This window comes from Capra hircus, chromosome 26, assembly GCF_001704415.2.
Source record: "Capra hircus breed San Clemente chromosome 26, ASM170441v1, whole genome shotgun sequence".
Classification (NCBI taxonomy): Eukaryota; Metazoa; Chordata; class Mammalia; order Artiodactyla; family Bovidae; genus Capra; species Capra hircus.
In genome coordinates, this window is record NC_030833.1 from 672,048 (window position 1) to 689,064 (window position 17,017).

The following is a 17,017-nucleotide window of genomic DNA, read 5'->3' on the forward strand; positions in this document are numbered from 1 at the left end:
CGACCCCATGAATCGCAGCACGCTGGGCCTCCCTGTCCATCACCAACTCCTGGAGTTCACTCAGACTCACCATCGAGTCGGTGATGCCATCCAGCCATCTCATCCTCAGTCATCCCCTTCTCCTGCCCCCAATCCCTCCCAGCATCAGAGTCTTTTCCAATAAGTCAACTTTTCGCATGAGATGGCCAAAGTACTGGAGCTTCAGCTTTAGCATCATTCCTTCCAAAGAAATCCCAGGGCTGATCTCCTTTAGAATGGACTGGTTAGATCTCCTTGCAGTCCAAGGGACTCTCAAGAGTCTTCTCCAACACCACAGTTCAAAAGCATCAATTCTCTGGCGCTCAGCCTTCTTCACAGTCCAACTCTCACATCCATACATGACCACAGGAAAAACCATAGCCTTGACTAGGCGGACCTTAGTCGGTAATGTCTCTGCTTTTGAATATGCTATCTAGGTTGGTCATAACTTTTCTTCCAAGGAGTAAGCGTCTTTTAATTTCATGGCTGCAGTCACCATCTGCAGTGATTGTGGAGCCCAAAAAAATAAAGTCTGACACTGTTTCCACTGTTCCCCCATCTATTTCCCATGAAGTGATGGGACCAGATGCCATGATCTTCGTTTTCTGAATGTTGAGCTTTAAGCCAACTTTTTCACTCTCCTCTTTCACTTTCATCAAGAGGCTTTTTAGCTCCTCTTCACTTTCTGCCATAAGGGTGGTGTCATCTGCATTTCTGAGATGATTGATATTTCTCCCGGCAATCTGGATTCCAGCTTGTGCTTCTTCCAGCCCAGTATTTCTCATGATATACTCTGCATATAAGTTAAATAAGCAGGGTGACAATATACAGCCTTGACGTGCTCCTTTTCCTATTTGGAACCAGTCTGTTGTTCCATGTCCAGTTCTAACTGTTGCTTCCTGACCTGCATACAGATTCCTCAAGAGGCAGGTCAGGTGATCTGGTATTCCCATCTCTTTCAGAATTTTCCACAGTTTATTGTGATCCACACAGTCAAAGGCTTTGGCATAGTCAATAAAGCAGAAATAGATGTTTTTCTGGAACTCTCTTGCTTTTTCCATGATCCAGTGGATGTTGGCAATTTGATCTCTGGTTCCTCTGCCTTTTCTAAAACCAGCTTGAACATCAGGGAGTTCATGGTTCACGTATTGCTGAAGTCTGGCTTGGAGAATTTTGAGCATTACTTTACTAGCAAGTGAGATGAGTGCAATTGTGGGGTAGTTTGAGCATTCTTTGGCATTGCCTTTCTTTGGAATTGGAATGAAAACTGACCTTTTCCAGTCCTGTGGCCATTGCTGAGTTTTCCAAACTTGCTGGCATATTGAGTGCAGCACTTTCACAGCATCATCTTTCAGGATTTGAAACAGCTCAACTGGAATTCCATCACCTCCACTAGCTTTGTTCGTAGTGATGCTTTCTAAGGCCCAGTTGACTTCACCTTCCAGGATTTCTGGCTCTAGGTGAGTGATCACACCGTTGTGATTATCTGGGTCGTGAAGATCTTTTTTGTACAGTTCTTCTGTGTATTCTTGCCACCTCTTCTTAATATCTTCTACTTCTGTTAGGTCCAGACCATTTCTGTCCTTTATCGAGCCCATCTTTGCATGAAATGTTCCCTTGGTATCTCTAATTTTCTTGAAGAGATCGCTAGTCTTTCCCGTTCTGTTGTTTTCCTCTATTTCTTTGACTTGCTCGCTGAAGGAGGCTTTCCTATCTCTCCTTGCTCTTCTCTGGAACTCTGTGTCTGTGCTTCTCCACACTCCGCCCAGGGAAGGGCCGCCCATGTAGCAGGGAGGCGGTGTGGACCCTGGGGCACTTGGCCCCGAGCTACCAGCCCACCCGGGCTTGGCTGAGGCTGGCAGCTAGTGCTTCACCCTCCTGGGTGGCTCAGCCAAGACCAAGTGCCCAGTGGACCCGGGGGAGGTCAGCCTGCGTGCTGGCAGCAGAGACATCCCCCACTCACAGACACCCCCTCCTCCACGCGGGCAGCTGGTGAAGATGGCCTCAGAGTGCACCTGGTCCGACCTCCTGGTGGAGTTGCAGACCCTGATGCGGCTGACCCACTTCACCTACATGGCCCGGGACCATGAGGCCACCATGGCCTGCTCACAGAAGGCCATCCAGATGGGCATCAAGTACCTTCGGACCTTCAATCCGTGAGTCACCCCGGGCCTGACCCATGCCCCCGTGATGAGGCACCCCCACCGGGGCTCAGCCCCCACCAGACAAGCCCCACAGCTGCCCCACCCTTCCCAGCCCCGTGTCTGCCCGGGCGACACCTCATCTGGGGGCCCTGGGAAGCCATGCTCAGCAGCATCCTGGGGGCAGAGATGTGGAAAGGGTCTCACAGCTCAACCCACGGCTCCAGAGAGGAAGCTTTGTTTAAAGTGGTTTTGAGCCAGTGACTTAGGAGGCCAAGTAGATTCAGAAGTAACTAAATGGTGATTACAGTGAAAGGAAAACGTCCCCCATCCCCAACCTGGCTCCTCGTTACCTGAGTGCTGCCGGCAGCCGGCTCTCCAGGCCCCGTGCCGTCCGGACGCTCCCTCGAAGCCTCGTCTGTGGCCCTGTGCCCCAGGCTCCCTTCAGCTCATAGGTAGTCAGGGCACTCAAGTCTTCCTTCTTTGCTATAATGAGTATTTCTGCTGTGAAGACTGTTTTCCTTGAGGCTCTTCTCTTCAACTTACTACCTGAGTTTATTTCCTAAAAGAGGAGGTCCTGGACCCCTAGTCAGGAAGTCACACATTGTGGCAGCGCGGCTAGGCTGGTAGTGCAGGGCCGGATCCAAGTCTTTGCTTGTGAAAGATTTCTAGACGCCGCACCCTGGCCTTACTGCAGGGTGAGGTGCATCAGATGGGGCCACGGGTTCAGGGAAGATGAGGGGGCGGCCAGCCCAGGTGCCCAGGTGCCCAGTGCAGGGAGACAGGGAAGGCGCAGGGGTAATACACAGAGTACCCGGTTGCCCGGCAGGACATCTGACACCAGGCAGGGACTTGGGGTTCTTCTCAGAAGTCTTCCTGGGGTTCCCCGCCAGACACTAGTGCCCACTGACCATTGTAGAGCTGTGCCCGTCAGCAAATAAGCCACGTTCATCACGCATGAACTGAGGTTTCTCAGAGTTTTGAAAAGGTTTCGGCTTTAAAGAGAACACCAACAGGAAGAAATAAGGAAAATTGCTTGGATGAGAGTGCCATAATAAAATAACGGCCAGCTATCTCCCAGGAAAGGCAGGTTCTTTCAGGGAACAGCAGAAGAGTTGCGCGTAGGTAAATGCAAACTGGTGGATGGCAGAGAAGCCAGAAAACAAGAGGGGAGCTTTTGCTTCTTTATGAGAATGGGTGTCAGGAGGGCCTGCAGTGACCGGGCTCATTGGAGGAGCTGGGGGTCTGAAGTGCAGAAGGCTTCGTTTTGGCTGGCTGTGGCCGTCTCTACTGGCTGGGCTGTCAGAGAGTGGGAGGGGCGGAGGCACTTTTTCTGCCTCCATCTGGACAGTAAGTAGAGACACCTGTCTGGGACGTGTGGGCGGGGCGCCCTGCTGTCTGGGGCGTGTGGGCGGGGGGCCCTCCTGTCTGGGGTAACTGAGGTGCATGGGGGGCATGGGACCTCCCCAACAGGCCTCAGACAGCTGAGGCCTCTGTGATTCATTTCACAGATCACATGATGATCTGAGTGAACATTATAAAAGTAAATAACTTCCAATATCTTGAGAAGATGTAACATTTGAAAATTAAAATGTAGTAATAGGACGTCCCTTGTAGCTCAGTCGGTAAAGATTCTGCCTGCAGTGCAGGAGACCCGGGTTCAATTCCTGGGTTGGGAAGAGCCCCTGGAGAAGGAAGTGGCAACTCACTCCAGTATCCTCGCCCGGAAAATCTCACAAACAGAAGAGCCTGGTGGGCTGCAGTCCATGGGGTCTCAAAGAGTCAGGCACGACTGAGCAGCTGACACTCACTTACTCACTTATTATGGAAAAGGAATAAGAAGCAAAAGGGAAAGGATTAAAGAGCTCTTGAAAATCAGAAAGGTAATTTCTGAAAGTGAAAATAAAGTCAGTGAAGAGCTAGAAGGCGAAGTGTGCGGAAATCTCTCAGAAAATGTGTGAAGAAGGACAGACAGAAAGCGTGATGGAAAAGCAGAGGCTGTGTGGGGCTGTACTGGAGATCCAACAGCCAGCTGCTGGAGTCACAGCCAGAGGGAGGAAAGAGCTCTCAAGAGAGCAAGCAGGAAAAGAGCGGCGCAGGAGAGCGCCCTGCGCAGGGGACTGAGTCTCACGACTGACTCTCCAGCACCGCGGCCGGTGAGAAGAATGAAGAGATGCTCACGGCCAAGTGCATCACAGGATAGTCAGGCCGTAAGCATGTCCTGTAGCTGCTAGAAGGAAGCTGTCTGCAAAGAAGTAGGAAATAGCAATGCAGCAGCCTTCTCAGGAGCCATCACTCGAAGCTAAAAGCAAGTAGAGTGGTCTAAGGGGAAGTGGATTTCTACATGCAATTCTAACTCCCCCAGACCTTCAGGCATCCGAGTAAAGAAAGTCACTTTTAAACAGAAAACGTATTTGCCATACATCTGTTTCTAGAAAGTTACTTGAGGATACACTCTGGGAAAATGAAGGAGTAAACCAAAAAAGGGAAAGATGTCGGATGCTGCAGCTAAGAGATTCAATCTGGAAAAGTTGCTGAGCTGTGCTGCTGGCTGCGGGCGCCGCTGCCAGGATGTAGGGGCGGGACCAGAGGAGGAAGAAGGGAGCAGAGGCAACTGGAAACGCCAGGAGACACGGAAGAAATATGCTGCCTGAGCTGACGCTATCGTGGTGTTTATTGATATTTCTGTGTTAGGACTAGCATTTTGTCAAAGAAGATTTATCAACGGTTACCCAATAAAACGTAAGGGCTACCAATTTTGACCGCACGAAGATACCGTGAAAGCACAGCTAACACATTTTAGCAGCGGGAAGAGGGAGAGGACAGGTGTGTAAGACCCGCAGCTGGGATGCTGAGTGGTGGAATGCCACTGGAGAGTCTACAGGATACTCCGAGGTACAGAGACAATAAATGGAAATAAAAGCAATGCCAGGGCCAGCTGTGTTGATCAGTCGGGCAAAGGGCAGAAGGACGGCCTGAGGAGGCCATGCTGCGTGTCCCCCATGGTGAGACTTCTGTCGGTTATGAGTGAAGTTCATAAACTGGGAAACCAGGAAGGAAGCCGCTCTTAGGAGAGAAGAATGTACCCAGGAGGACACAGAGCCGAAGACTGGGGTCAGTTCTTCCCGGGGAGCAGACTGGGGGCTGGGTGGAGCGTTCTTAACCACGTAGTAGGCGCCGCCTTGATACAAACTCAGAAGCTAATTTTGAAAGAAAGAAACAGCTGCGAGAAGTCAGCGCCGCGGTGTCTTCGGTGATTGATGAGGCTGACGTCACTGCTTGCGGCAGGCACAGCAGAGCTTCCCAAGGCCCAGAGTGGGGGGCGCCCGTCCACCTTTGTTTCACCAGTGATCCTTAAATCGAGTTTTATTTTAAAACAGCAACTCCTGGCCTAATAAACTAGGCTCTAAATATAGATGTTTACATGTGGCAATAAAGGGCAGGTCCTCTGAGACTGGAAGCTTGGGTTCCACGTGACCTTTGAGAACTCATTTGTAGACTACTGCTGCCCTCTCGTGGCGGTCGGTGCCACTGCGCCCAGTGGGGCCGCCCCTCCCGGGGCTTGACCACGGGCTAGCCCCTCTCTCACCCACACTGCGCACCGGCTGTGTGCAGGCCTGGAGCTGGGCGCTGAGAGGCTGGAGAGGCGGAGGCCAGCGGTCTCTAAAGGGCGTGCCGCACTTCATGCGGCCCTGCTGGCCGCTCAGAGCCCTGCCCCTGGCCCTAGTCAGCAAGATCCCCACTCAGCTTCAGCCCTGTGGCATGTCCTGCAAATGAGTCACCTTAAAATATATATATACACACACACATGCATTTACACATTTCAAATGTTTATGCTATTTTTTTCTATTTCGCAAGTTATATAAACAGTGTGGAATTGGTCACAGAGTAATTTTTATGATAGCATTTCACAATAGTGCAAATAGGTTTCAGATCTTGGTGAAAAATAGTGCTGTTACTAGCCACCTAGCATTCTCGCGTGGACGCATGACACACAGTGCGGCTCATGTGGCTGTGCTCCGTGCGACCCGCGGACGGCAGCCCGCCAGGCTCCTCTGTCCACGGGATTCTCCAGGCAAGAGTACTGGAGTGCGTTGCCATGCCCTCCTCCAGGGCAAGTCTGCAATTACCAGAATCCGTTTCATGTTTATACTATTAATGTAAAATATAAACTTCACACCGATCCCTAAAGTAAACCAACAGAGGTCACCTTCCTACTTGGTTTAGCATTTTTAGTTAACATGCTCATCATCACTGCTGGGCCTTTCTATATGAATTTGAGTCACTTTCTCTGCACTTCTAGCCATGACACTCGTATGACTGTGCTGCCGCTGCCGAGTCGCTCAGTCGTGGCCGACTCCGTGCGACCCCAAGACGGCAGCCCACCAGGCTCCCCCATCCATGGGACTCTCCAGGCAAGAACACTGGAGTGGGTTGCCGTTTCCTTCTCCAATGCATGAAAGTGAAAAGTGAAAGGGAAGTGGCTCAGTCGTGTCCGACTCTTCGCGACCCCATGGACCACAGCCTACCAGGCTCCTCTGTCCATGGGATTTTCCAGGCGAGAGTACTGGAGTGGGGTGCCATCGCCTTCTCTGATGCTTGTGCTATTAAAACAAAATTGTAGAACTTGATAAAATACAGGAAGCGTCTGTTTCCAGACACTGGCCAGCAGATGGCCCAAGGCAGTGCTTCCTGCAGGAAGAGACCCTCAGACGTGAACCGCACATGCAGCCTCTGCCTGGGGCAGGGAGGCGGAGGAGCCCCGAGAGGAGAAACAGTCGAGGGGGCCGGAGATCAAAGCCGGGGGCTGCCGGGGCAGCTGGACCCCACAGGACGCGAGGCGGGAGGAGGCTCCTGGGGCGAGAAGGCGCGATGGGCGCGATGCATGCCTGGCAGAAGCAAGTGGCGGAGATGAGGGCGTTCCTGTGCCGACCCAGGAGTCAGGGAGTGTCCACTGAACCTCTCGTATCAGGAAGAGCAGGCCTGAGGGGCAGGGCTGTAAGGGCTCTGCAGACGTGCCCTAAAGCCCGACCCAGATCTCAGTCGGATAAGGATGAGCCACAAGGAAATTCACTGGCTGCCGGCTGCCGGAGTGGAACCCAGTCTCCCTTTAAAGGAGGCTATCTCAGCCACGCTCTGAGCAATACAGCCCCCACCCCCACTGCCCAGCACAGCAGCAAAAGTCGCTAGACACGTGGGAAAATGGAAACGTGTGGCCCAGGAGAAAAAGCAGAGCAGGCTCAGACGTGACACGGGTGTTGGAGTCAGCAGACAATGGGCTTAAAACCATGATTATAAATACAAGAAAGAAAGGATTTTCATAGACAAATTAGTGTACAGGCGGGGAATTTCAACAAAGAAATGGGAACTATAATAAAGAACTGGGGAGAATTCTAGAAGTGACGAGTATGATCTCTGACGTGGACCCATCGCTGGGAGGGCCCGGACACTGGCCAGCAGACGATGGAAGCGGAAGCGCAGGAGGGAAGGCGTGAAGAGCAGGAGCAGTGCCTTTGGGGGAGGCGGCTGCAGCCGCGCAAGTGCAGGCGGGGTCTTGGAAGGTCAGAGGCCAGAGAGCAAGGCGGACATTGTCTCAAACTGAATTAAAGATATCAACATAGAGATCCAGGATTTTCAGTGAACCCCAGGCAGGATCAACAGATGAAGGAAACCGCACCTGTATTTATTGTAGTCAAATTGCTGGACGGCACACTCAGAGGCGACAGGAAAGCCCTGAAGGGATGGGGAAGCAGACGCATCCCACACACGGATGAGGTCTGAGTTCTCATCGGGAGCCATGCGGCCCATTGCAAGTGGTAGGAAAGAAAAAGCCTGGTTGATCTAGAACTCTGTGTCCACCAAAAATAGTCTTCAGTAAATGAAGGCAAAATCAAGACATTTTAGATTAACTAAAACTGAGGGACTCCATCCCCAGAAGAGCCAACGCGCAGCGCATGTGCTCGGGAGGCTGTCCTGCCTGAAGCGGGGTGGTCCCTGACGGAGAGTCCGCTCAGGAAGCAGCGGCAAACGCCTGAGTAGCGGGCGTGCGGCTGAGTGTGCACAGCTCTTCCCCCTTCAGTTCCTTAAAAGACACTGGACTGTGTGCTGTGCTCAGCCGCTCCGTCGTGTCTGACTCTCTGTGACCCCGTGGACTGTAGCCCACCAGGCTCCTCTGCCCATGGGGATTCTCCAGGCAAGAAGACTGGGGTGGGTTGCCATGCCCTCCTCCAGGGGGTCCTCCCGACCCAGGGACCAACCCCGCACCTCTCACGCCTCCTGCGCTGGCAGACAGGCCCTTTACCACCAGCACCACCTGGGAAGCCCTTAAAAGGCGCACGCTGTTTTAAAACAAACGTACATCGTGCTGTGAGATTACTGAGAGATGTGGAAGCAAAGTGTGCGACGGTGGCTACGCAGAGGGCGGGCTTGAGAGACACACACGCGTGTGGTGGCCTCCTGTCATCCGTGCAGTGACGTGACGTCAGTTAACCAGACTGTGATCCGTGAAGGTGATCACTAGGCAAGTACTACAAACAGAAGAAAACAAAGGCTTATAATGGAAAACCCAATGGAGAGAGAAAGTTGGATACTAAAAAATATTCAATTAATCCAAAAGGGGGAGGAAAGGAACAGGACACACGAGACAAAAGGAAGACAGCAAGGCGGAAGCCCGCGCCTGACGACGTCAGCAAAGGGGTTAAGAGAGCAGACCAGCGCTCCAGGGAGAACGCAGAGGCTGTCCCACTGCACACAGAAAGCAAGACCCAACTGGAAGCCATTTCCAAGCGAGACCCTCCAAATACAAAGACATGGAGGAACAGATTAAGGGGGCAGAAGATGGGCTCTGCTGGCCTCGGGTATAAGAGCACTGGTGGGGCTGTAGGAAGTGTGATCAGGGAAAAGGTTCAATCAGCAAGAAAATGTAAAATCCTAAGTGTCTATATACTCAACGGCAGAGCTTCAAAAATCAAAGAATTAGACACAGTCACAATTACAGCTGTAGATTTCAACATTCTCCTCCAGCGGCAGGTCACCCAACTGTCCTTGACAGACTGTCCCCAAGGACCCTGTCCTGGTCTTCAGGTCTCCAGGACACCAAGGCCCACTCGGGTGGGCTCTCCCCCACCTCCCGGGGGACAGAGCCAGCTTGCCATTCATCCCTAGAGTGGACTTGACCGGGCCCTGCAGACCCTGATCCTTGCAGGCTGAGGAGCAGCCTCTTTCTCCCCTGGACTCCTGATGGACAGGGTGGCTGGCTGGCGGCTCCTGCATTCAGGTCCCTGGCTTCGGGGTGTCCCGGCCATGGGGAGGTGGGTCTCCCCAGGAACCAGTGCTTTTCTCCTGGAGTGAGTCTGGTGCCCCCAGGCCAAGCTGCAGGAATGCACGTCTTGTGAGTGCACGAGCCGCTGAGAGGAGAGCGCTGCTGGCACCTGACGTTGCAGAGTCTGAACTGTAGGCTCTCAGTTCTCAGCGCAGAGCGAAGGCCGCTGAGCAAGTCGTGCTCCGCGGCACTGGGGACAGGGACCTCGCCTGGGGCGGGGCCTCCTTCCTTTCACATTGCCTTGCAAGACATCCTACAAAGTAGTCATTCAGACATTTCGATTCTGTCTCATGGCTCTGTCTCATGACTCAGAGGTTAGTTCTGGTTCCGGGAGGTTCACGGCTAACTCTGGACGCCCCCAGCATCCTCCCCCACCAGGTGGCTCCTGGGGCTCTCCCCTTCTGCAGCACCTTCCTCCGCGTGGAGCCTCCTGCCAGCCGAGGCGCTTGTCTGTCTCCAGGGTGGAGGTTCAGCTGCTGGCGGAGATGCTGAGCTCGGTGGCCTGCATCCAGGGCAGGAGCATCATGGAGAACCTCAAGGGGCGGAAGCAGCTGCGCCTGGCGGCCGCCAAGGCCTTCATCGAGAGCGCCAGGTGCGCCTCGGCTCTCTAGGGCGTCGCCGCGGGCGGAGATGCTGGGCACCACGGCGAATGGTGCTCTGCGGGGACTGTCCCCAGGGTCCGCCCCTCCCCGCGGGCCCTGTGGCCAGGGCCAGCTCCTGCCCCGTGCAGCGATCCCCAGTCCACCCCCAGGGTCCCGGGCAGCATGAACGGCTGAACTGGGATGGGCCCAAGAAACTGGGAGCGGAGGGTGGTGTGTGGTCACAGCACCACTGCCGGGAGGAGCCCGTCCAGGCCCTGCGGAGCTGACCTGGGCCCCCACCCCCAGCGCCAGTCGAGGCCAGGCCTTCCCCGCAGGTTTGCAGGCATCGCAGGGAGCCCCGCCCTGGTGATGCTGGCCGCCCGGCACTTCTGGAACACCTGGCTCCCGCTGCTGTCCTCCGCCGGCAGCCGGAAGAAGTGCAAGAGCGCCACCCAGAGGCTCATCAGCATCATCAACAAGACGGAGGCCGGGAAGCAGGTGCTGGCGCGCCCGCGTCCTGCCTGCTCCTGCGGAGAGGCGGGCGGCGCGGAGCCGCGAGGGCGCGGCGCACGGTGGCCGCCTGGGGGCGCGGGGAGTGGCATCGCTGAGGCCCCGGGGGGCAGGCGGGGGGCTCCAGCAGGAGAGCGGGGAGGAGGCAGGCTGGGGGCACGGACCGCCCAGGGCCCAGGGAGGCTCCCGAGGGAGGGAAGGCGTCCGGGCCCCGCGGCGCAGCCTCCCCGCTGCCCCGTCGGCAGGTGGGAGGGCGGTCGTGGCCCAGGCGACGGCTTCAGTGGCCCGCACTGAGCGCCTCGCTGGCGGTGACTTTCTCATAGCTTTATTGCGCTGAGGGGTTTCCCCTACTCCTAGTTTTCTGGGAGATGTGATGAACTTTTTTTTGGATTTTGTCAGACAAGCGCCTTTGCTCCACCAGCTGAGATGACCGTGTGGCTTTCTCCTTTATCCCTTGTGCTAATACGATGCCTTCTTTATGTGGGACTACCCCGTGTTCCTGGGATGCGGCTCCCGTGGTCATGGTGGATAGTGTTTTACCGAAGTGTTGGATTCAATTTGCGATTCGGCAGCGTGTTTTGTTGAGAATTTCTGCCTCTATATTCATAAAGGATATTCATCTATCATTTTCTTTTCTTGTGATGTCTTTATCTGGACCCCCTGTCAAACTAATGCTGGTCTCATAGAGTGAGTTAAGAGCTATTCCCTTCTCTTCAGTTTCTTGGAGAATTGAGAAGGGTCAGTGTGGTTCTCTTTCAAAACGTTTGGTAGAATTCACCCATGAAGCCATCTTGTCGAAGAATTTTCTTTATTGGGAGGTTTCTGATTAGTGATTCAGACTTTGCTGTTAGAAGTTTGTTGAAATTTTTTGTTCCTTCCTGAGTCAGCTTGGGCGATTTGAGTGTTTGGAGGGATTTCTCTGTTTCTTTTACGTTGTCTAGTTTGTTGGAACAGAGTTGCTGACCGGTTGGTGGGCTGTCCGTACGGCAGCTCTTTCTGTCACTGTAGGGCTGAGACTTGCTTCCCCCTCCGTTTCTGGTTTTAGTCCCTCGGGCCTTCTTTCTTCCTCTGTCCGTCTGGCTGGAGGTCTGTCCGCTTTGATGCCCTTGCGTTGTTTTCCCTGTAATTTTCTGGGCTCTGTCTTTAATAACTACCCCCACCTTTGGATTTAACTTTTTTCCCCCACGTTCCTTAAGGTGTAAAGTTAGATTGTTGGTTTGAGGTCTGTCTTCTTTCTCAATGCTGGCATTTACAGCAGTGATCTTCCCCTGAGCCCTGCTTTTATCGTGTCCCGTTAAGTTTTCCTAATGTGCTGTTGATCCCGTTGATTCAAAGCTGTAAGGCTGCCTCGGATGCTTTGTGTCATTAAAAGCCATAAGCTATGTTGAGGGGCTAGTCTGTGCGTGTGTGTGTGCTTTGGTTCTAAGTCAGTGAACCTTGAACTGGAGCAAAATGGGATTCCACTTCTTGGGACTAAGTATTTCAGAGGTTTAGCTGTGATTTCCATAATTCGATATGGAGCCAAATGAAAAGCAAACTGATGAAATAATAAATTGAAGCTTTGACATCTGTGTCGTTAATCTGTTTTTACCTCAGGAGAAAGGGGGAACGCTGCTTCTGCACCAGTGGCCCACTGCCGACTTCCAAAGCGGAGGGATGACGGAAGGGAGTTTCCTCCCAGGTTTGTAGGCCGGGAAGTGCGCGTGCCTTCAGACGCTTCCGCAGCCTCTGTAGAGCTGGCACAGCCGCGGCTGTGAGCACAGGTGGTGCCAGTCCAGCGCTGAGCAGGGTGGGCACGGAGCGGGCCCTGCAAAGAACCAGGGACCCCCGCTGTGCTCACAAGGAATCCAAGCCCTGAGGGCTGCTCTCTGGCTTATCCTGGCAGGTACCTCACACGTCTACAGCCATAGAAACATGGAGATACATTTCTGCAGGAAAAAAGTGATCTTAAGACAGTAAATACGCTATGATTTATTTCTAAGATAAGATGACTATCTGCTAAAACAGAGTAGCCCGTCCTTGTCAGCGCAGGGGCCGAGGTGCACACTGGGAAGGCTGAACACGTGGATTCGAGCAGCAGCCGCTCCCTCAGGCACTGCAGAGTCTGTGAGAGAGAAACTCTGATTTAAAATAGTGAACGAGAATGTGCCTGTATATAATTATTAAGCTGAGCTCTAGATCCAGCAGTTCGGACTATTTGCTGATGCGGCCGGGAGAGACGCAGACGGCAGCCCAGACGCTCGGGACCTGCAAGGAGCCGGGCTGTGGGGAGCCAGTACCCCCCGGCGCATCCGGCGCCCCGGCTACACTGTACTCCATGTGCTGAGATATACATCCGATGGCTACAGTGTTAGCAGCTGTAAAAATTCAAACTATAGGGAAAACGAGAAACTGGAATTGAGAAAAGCAGTGTTTTGAGGAAAGATTACTTCCTAAAGTTTAGAGTGGTCAAAAAGGCACACTTTCAGATACGTAAGAATTTAAATGACGAGAGAATAATGAGAAATGCAGGAAGTTAAAGAGTGAACACTGGGAAGGTATTTGCATCCAGCTTGGCAGCTAAATGGTACATTTCTGTCTGTGATGCCTGGGTAGTTGCACTGGTCAGGTTAGGAGATGCTGAGCTGCAGTAACAAATAGCCTGACTGTGAGGAGCCCTATGGCTCAAGCGTGTGGCTCCACGTTGCGCTGGCTGAGGTGTGAGGAGAACCCACATGGTTCCTGCGTGTCAGCTGTCGACCAGCTTATCTGATCATGAGCCTAAATCCAGCTGCTCCTGTGAATTCCGTCCCAGCACTGACGGGAGGGGCAGAGGGGAGGGGAGCTCAGGGCCTGGCGGGTGGGAGTTGCTGCTGCCCTCTTAGCCGGTAGCTGGATGACGTGCCGGCAGGATCCTGGGCATGTTCACCCCTTTGCTATAGTGATTCAAACACAGGAAAGAGGGCTACATGGTCACTGATGTAAAACAGGACAGCCTGAGCATCTGGGACCAGCTGTGGGGCCTCTGCTTTGATGGACAGTGGGGCTGAGGCCACTTTATTGCTTTATTGACTACACCAAAGCCTTTGACTGTGTGGATCACAACAAACTGTGGATGATTCTTAAAAAGATGGGAATACCAGACCACCTGACCTGCCTCCTGAGAAATCTGTGTGCAGGTCAAGAAGCATTAATTAGAACTGGACATGGAGTAACAGACTGGTACAAACTTGGGAAAGGAGTACATCAAGGCTGTATATTGTCACCCTGCTTATTTAACTTGTATGCAGAGTACATCATGAGAAACGCTGGACTGGAGGAAGCACAGCTGGAATCCAATTGCCGGGAGAAATATCAATAACCTCACATATGCAGGTGACACCACCCTTATGACAGAAAGTGAAGAACTAAAGAGCCTCTTGATGAAAGTGAAAGAGGAGAGTGAAAAGGTTGGTTGAAAACTCAACATTCAGAAAACTAAGATCATGGCATCCGGTCCTATCAGTTCATGGCAAATAGATGGGGAAACAATGGAAACAGTGGCAGACTTAATTTTGGCGGGCTCCAAAATCACTGCAGATGGTGACTGCAGTCATGAAATTAAAAGACGCTTGCTCTTTGGAAGAAAAGCTATGACCAACCTAGCTGCTGCTGCTAAGTCGCTTCAGCCGTGTCTGACTCTGTGCGACCCCATAGACGGCAGCCCACCAGGCTCCCCCATCCCTGGGACTCTCCAGGCAAGAACACTGGAGTGGGGTGCCATTTCCTTCTCCAATGCATTAGAGTGAAAAGTGAAAGTAAAGTCGCTTAGTCGCGCCCGACTCTGCGACCCCATGGACTGCAGTCCACCAGGCTCCTCCGTCCATGGGATTTTCCAGGCAAGAGCACTGGAGTGGGGTGCCATTGCCTTCTCCGTGACCAACCTAGACAGCATATTAAAAAGCAGAGACATTAGTTTGCCGACAAAGGTCCGTCTAGTAAAGCTATGGTTTTTCCAGTGGTCATGTATGGATGTGAGAGTTGGACTATAAACAAAGCTGAGCACGGAAGAATTGATGTTTTTGAATTGCGGTGTTACAGGAGACTCTTGAGAGTCCCTTGGACTGCAAGGAGATCCAACCAGTCCATCCTAAAGGAGATCAGTCCTGGGTGTTCATTGGAAGGACTGATGTTGAAGCTGAAACTCCAATACTTTGGCCACCTGATGTGAAGGACTGACTCATTGGAAAAGACCCCGATGCTGGGAAAGATTGAAGGCGGGAGGAGAAGGGGACGACAGAGGATGAGATGGTTGGATGGCATCACCTACTCGATGGACATGAGTTTGAAGAAGCTCTGGGAGTTGGTGATGGACAGGGAGGCCTGGCGTGCTGCAGTCCATGGGGTCGCAAAGAGTTGGACACGACTGAGTGACTGAACTGGCTGGCTGACTGAACTGACTGACTGACCGGACTGGCTGGCTGGCTGGCTGGCTGACTGGGGCTGAGGCCCAGGAAGCGCCGTGCTATTTGGAGTGAGTGGTGCACGAGATCTGGGTTCCAGCCTCCACCCTGGGCCTGCAGGGCTGGGGAAGCCTGGAGAGGCAGGGTGCAGTGGGGCGCCTGGCAGAGATGAGGCTGTGTGGGGAGGGGGACAGCAGGGCAGGGGTCGCCGTGAGGACCCCTGAGCCATTGCCCCCAAGAGGACTGAAGCATTTGCCCCGAGGCTGGCCCTGCAGGGCAGCCCTGTGCGTGTCTGAGGCTCACAGACTGCAAGCGCGTCAGACTGCAAGCGCGTGGTGGCCAGACGCACACGCGGTCCTGCCGGCTGCCCGGCTCTGAGGCAGGTGCCTTGGCGGCTGTGTCCCCAGCGCTTCCTGGGGCTCCTGGTCCTGCGGACGCCTGGGTGGGGTCTCCTCAAGCGGCTCGCGCCCCGCTCCCAGGACCGTCACCCAGCACCCTGGTGTTCCCAGGGCCCCCTGAGCACCCCCTCCCACCGCAGGGACCGAGGACGACCTATCGCTGCGGGCCGCGCTCTATGGGCTGCTCTTCCATAGCCACGCTGACCAGGGCGACTGGGAGGGCGGCCTCAAGGTGCTGGACGAGGCCATGCAGGTGCTGCCGCGGACGGCGCACCGCCTGTGAGTGCCCAGCCCCAGGGAGCCCCCCATAGCCCCCCAGGGTGCCTCCCCCCCCACAGCCCTCCCCAGGGTGCCCACCCCACAGTCCCCCAGGGTGCCTCCCCTACCGAAGCCCCCAAGGGTGCCTCCCGGCCACAGCCCTCCCCAGGGTGCCTCCTCCCCAGCCCCCAGGGTGTCCACCCCACAGCCCTCCCCAGGGTGCCTCCTCCCCAGCCCCCAGGGTGCCTCCCCCACAGCCCCCCAGGGTGCCTCCCCTGCAGCCCCCAGGGTGCCTCCTCCCCAGCCCCCAGGGTGTCCACCCCACAGCCCTCCCCAGGGTGCCTCCTCCCCAGCCCCCAGGGTGCCTCCCCCACAGCCCCCCAGGGTGCCTCCCCTGCAGCCCCCAGGGTGCCTCCCCTGCAGCCCCCAGGGTGCCTCCCCCACAGCCCTCACTCTCCTCTTTCCTCTGGTGGTTTTATTTCCCTCCTAAGAACTCAGCACAAGAAGAGAAAGGATTTAACACCCAACATACACAAATGATGAGTTAACAAGACACAGGGCGACACACGGTTTCCAAGATGCTCAGCTTCTGCTCTGTCTCCTCTGTGCGTGGGAACATGGGCAGACACGTCCGTTCCGCTGCATATTCTGTGTGTTTGCGGCTTTTACCGCTCAGTTCAGGCATTCATTTCTCCCTGACGTTTCTTCAGCCTGATCTTCAAACACATGGTCATCGTGAAGGCCAAGCTCGGCCAGAGCTTCCTGATGGAGATCCAGAAGTTCAGGGACCAGAGCGAGGAGTACCTGGCCCACATGTGGCAGCGCCTGGCCCTCAACTCCAAGAGCGTGCACGGCGAGCTGACCTGCCACCACAATGCCATCCAGGCCCTGCAGGTCAGCGGGGCGCAGCTGGGGGCCCGCGCGAGGGCTGTGGAGGCACCTGGCACCTCAGGAGGAGAGTGGGGCAGGGGGCAGAGCCAGGCCTGAGACGCCGTCCTCCTGCCCGAGGGACGTGGTCCTAGCGAGGCTGCGGGTGTGAGGGGGAGGTGGGGGGTTGGCCAGCAGGTCAGGGAGGACACAGGGCTCTGCAGAGTTTGGGGTCCTTGGGGACAGCCCACACCCCCAGAAGCTAAGACACAGGCTCCTCTCAACGCACTTGGAGATCTGGAGAAGGGCAGGCGCCCCGATTTGAGCACTCTCAGGTTGGGGTGTCCCCCAGGAAAGGGTCTAAGCACAGGCTCCTGTGGTCAAGCAGAGGCCTGGCTCCCCAACAAGGGCCCATGGGCGCCCCTGCACCTCCTGAAGCCAGGCCAGGGCTCCCGAGGCCAGGTGGGCGCCGCTGGCCAAGCTTCTCATAAATTCGCAGGGT

General features: G+C 54.7%; 1 protein-coding gene across 1 annotated transcript in view; it reads left to right on the plus strand.

Annotated features, from left to right (window-relative positions):
• Positions 1-17,017, plus strand: part of CFAP46 (cilia and flagella associated protein 46) — a 94,037-nt gene that overhangs the window by 32,788 nt on the left and 44,232 nt on the right. Inside the window, exons 22-27 of the mRNA XM_018041099.1 lie at positions 2,008-2,174; positions 9,941-10,072; positions 10,397-10,559; positions 12,168-12,252; positions 15,531-15,669; positions 16,359-16,542. Coding sequence (XP_017896588.1) covers positions 2,008-2,174; positions 9,941-10,072; positions 10,397-10,559; positions 12,168-12,252; positions 15,531-15,669; positions 16,359-16,542 — 870 coding nt within the window. The remainder of the gene's footprint in view (positions 1-2,007; positions 2,175-9,940; positions 10,073-10,396; positions 10,560-12,167; positions 12,253-15,530; positions 15,670-16,358; positions 16,543-17,017) is intronic.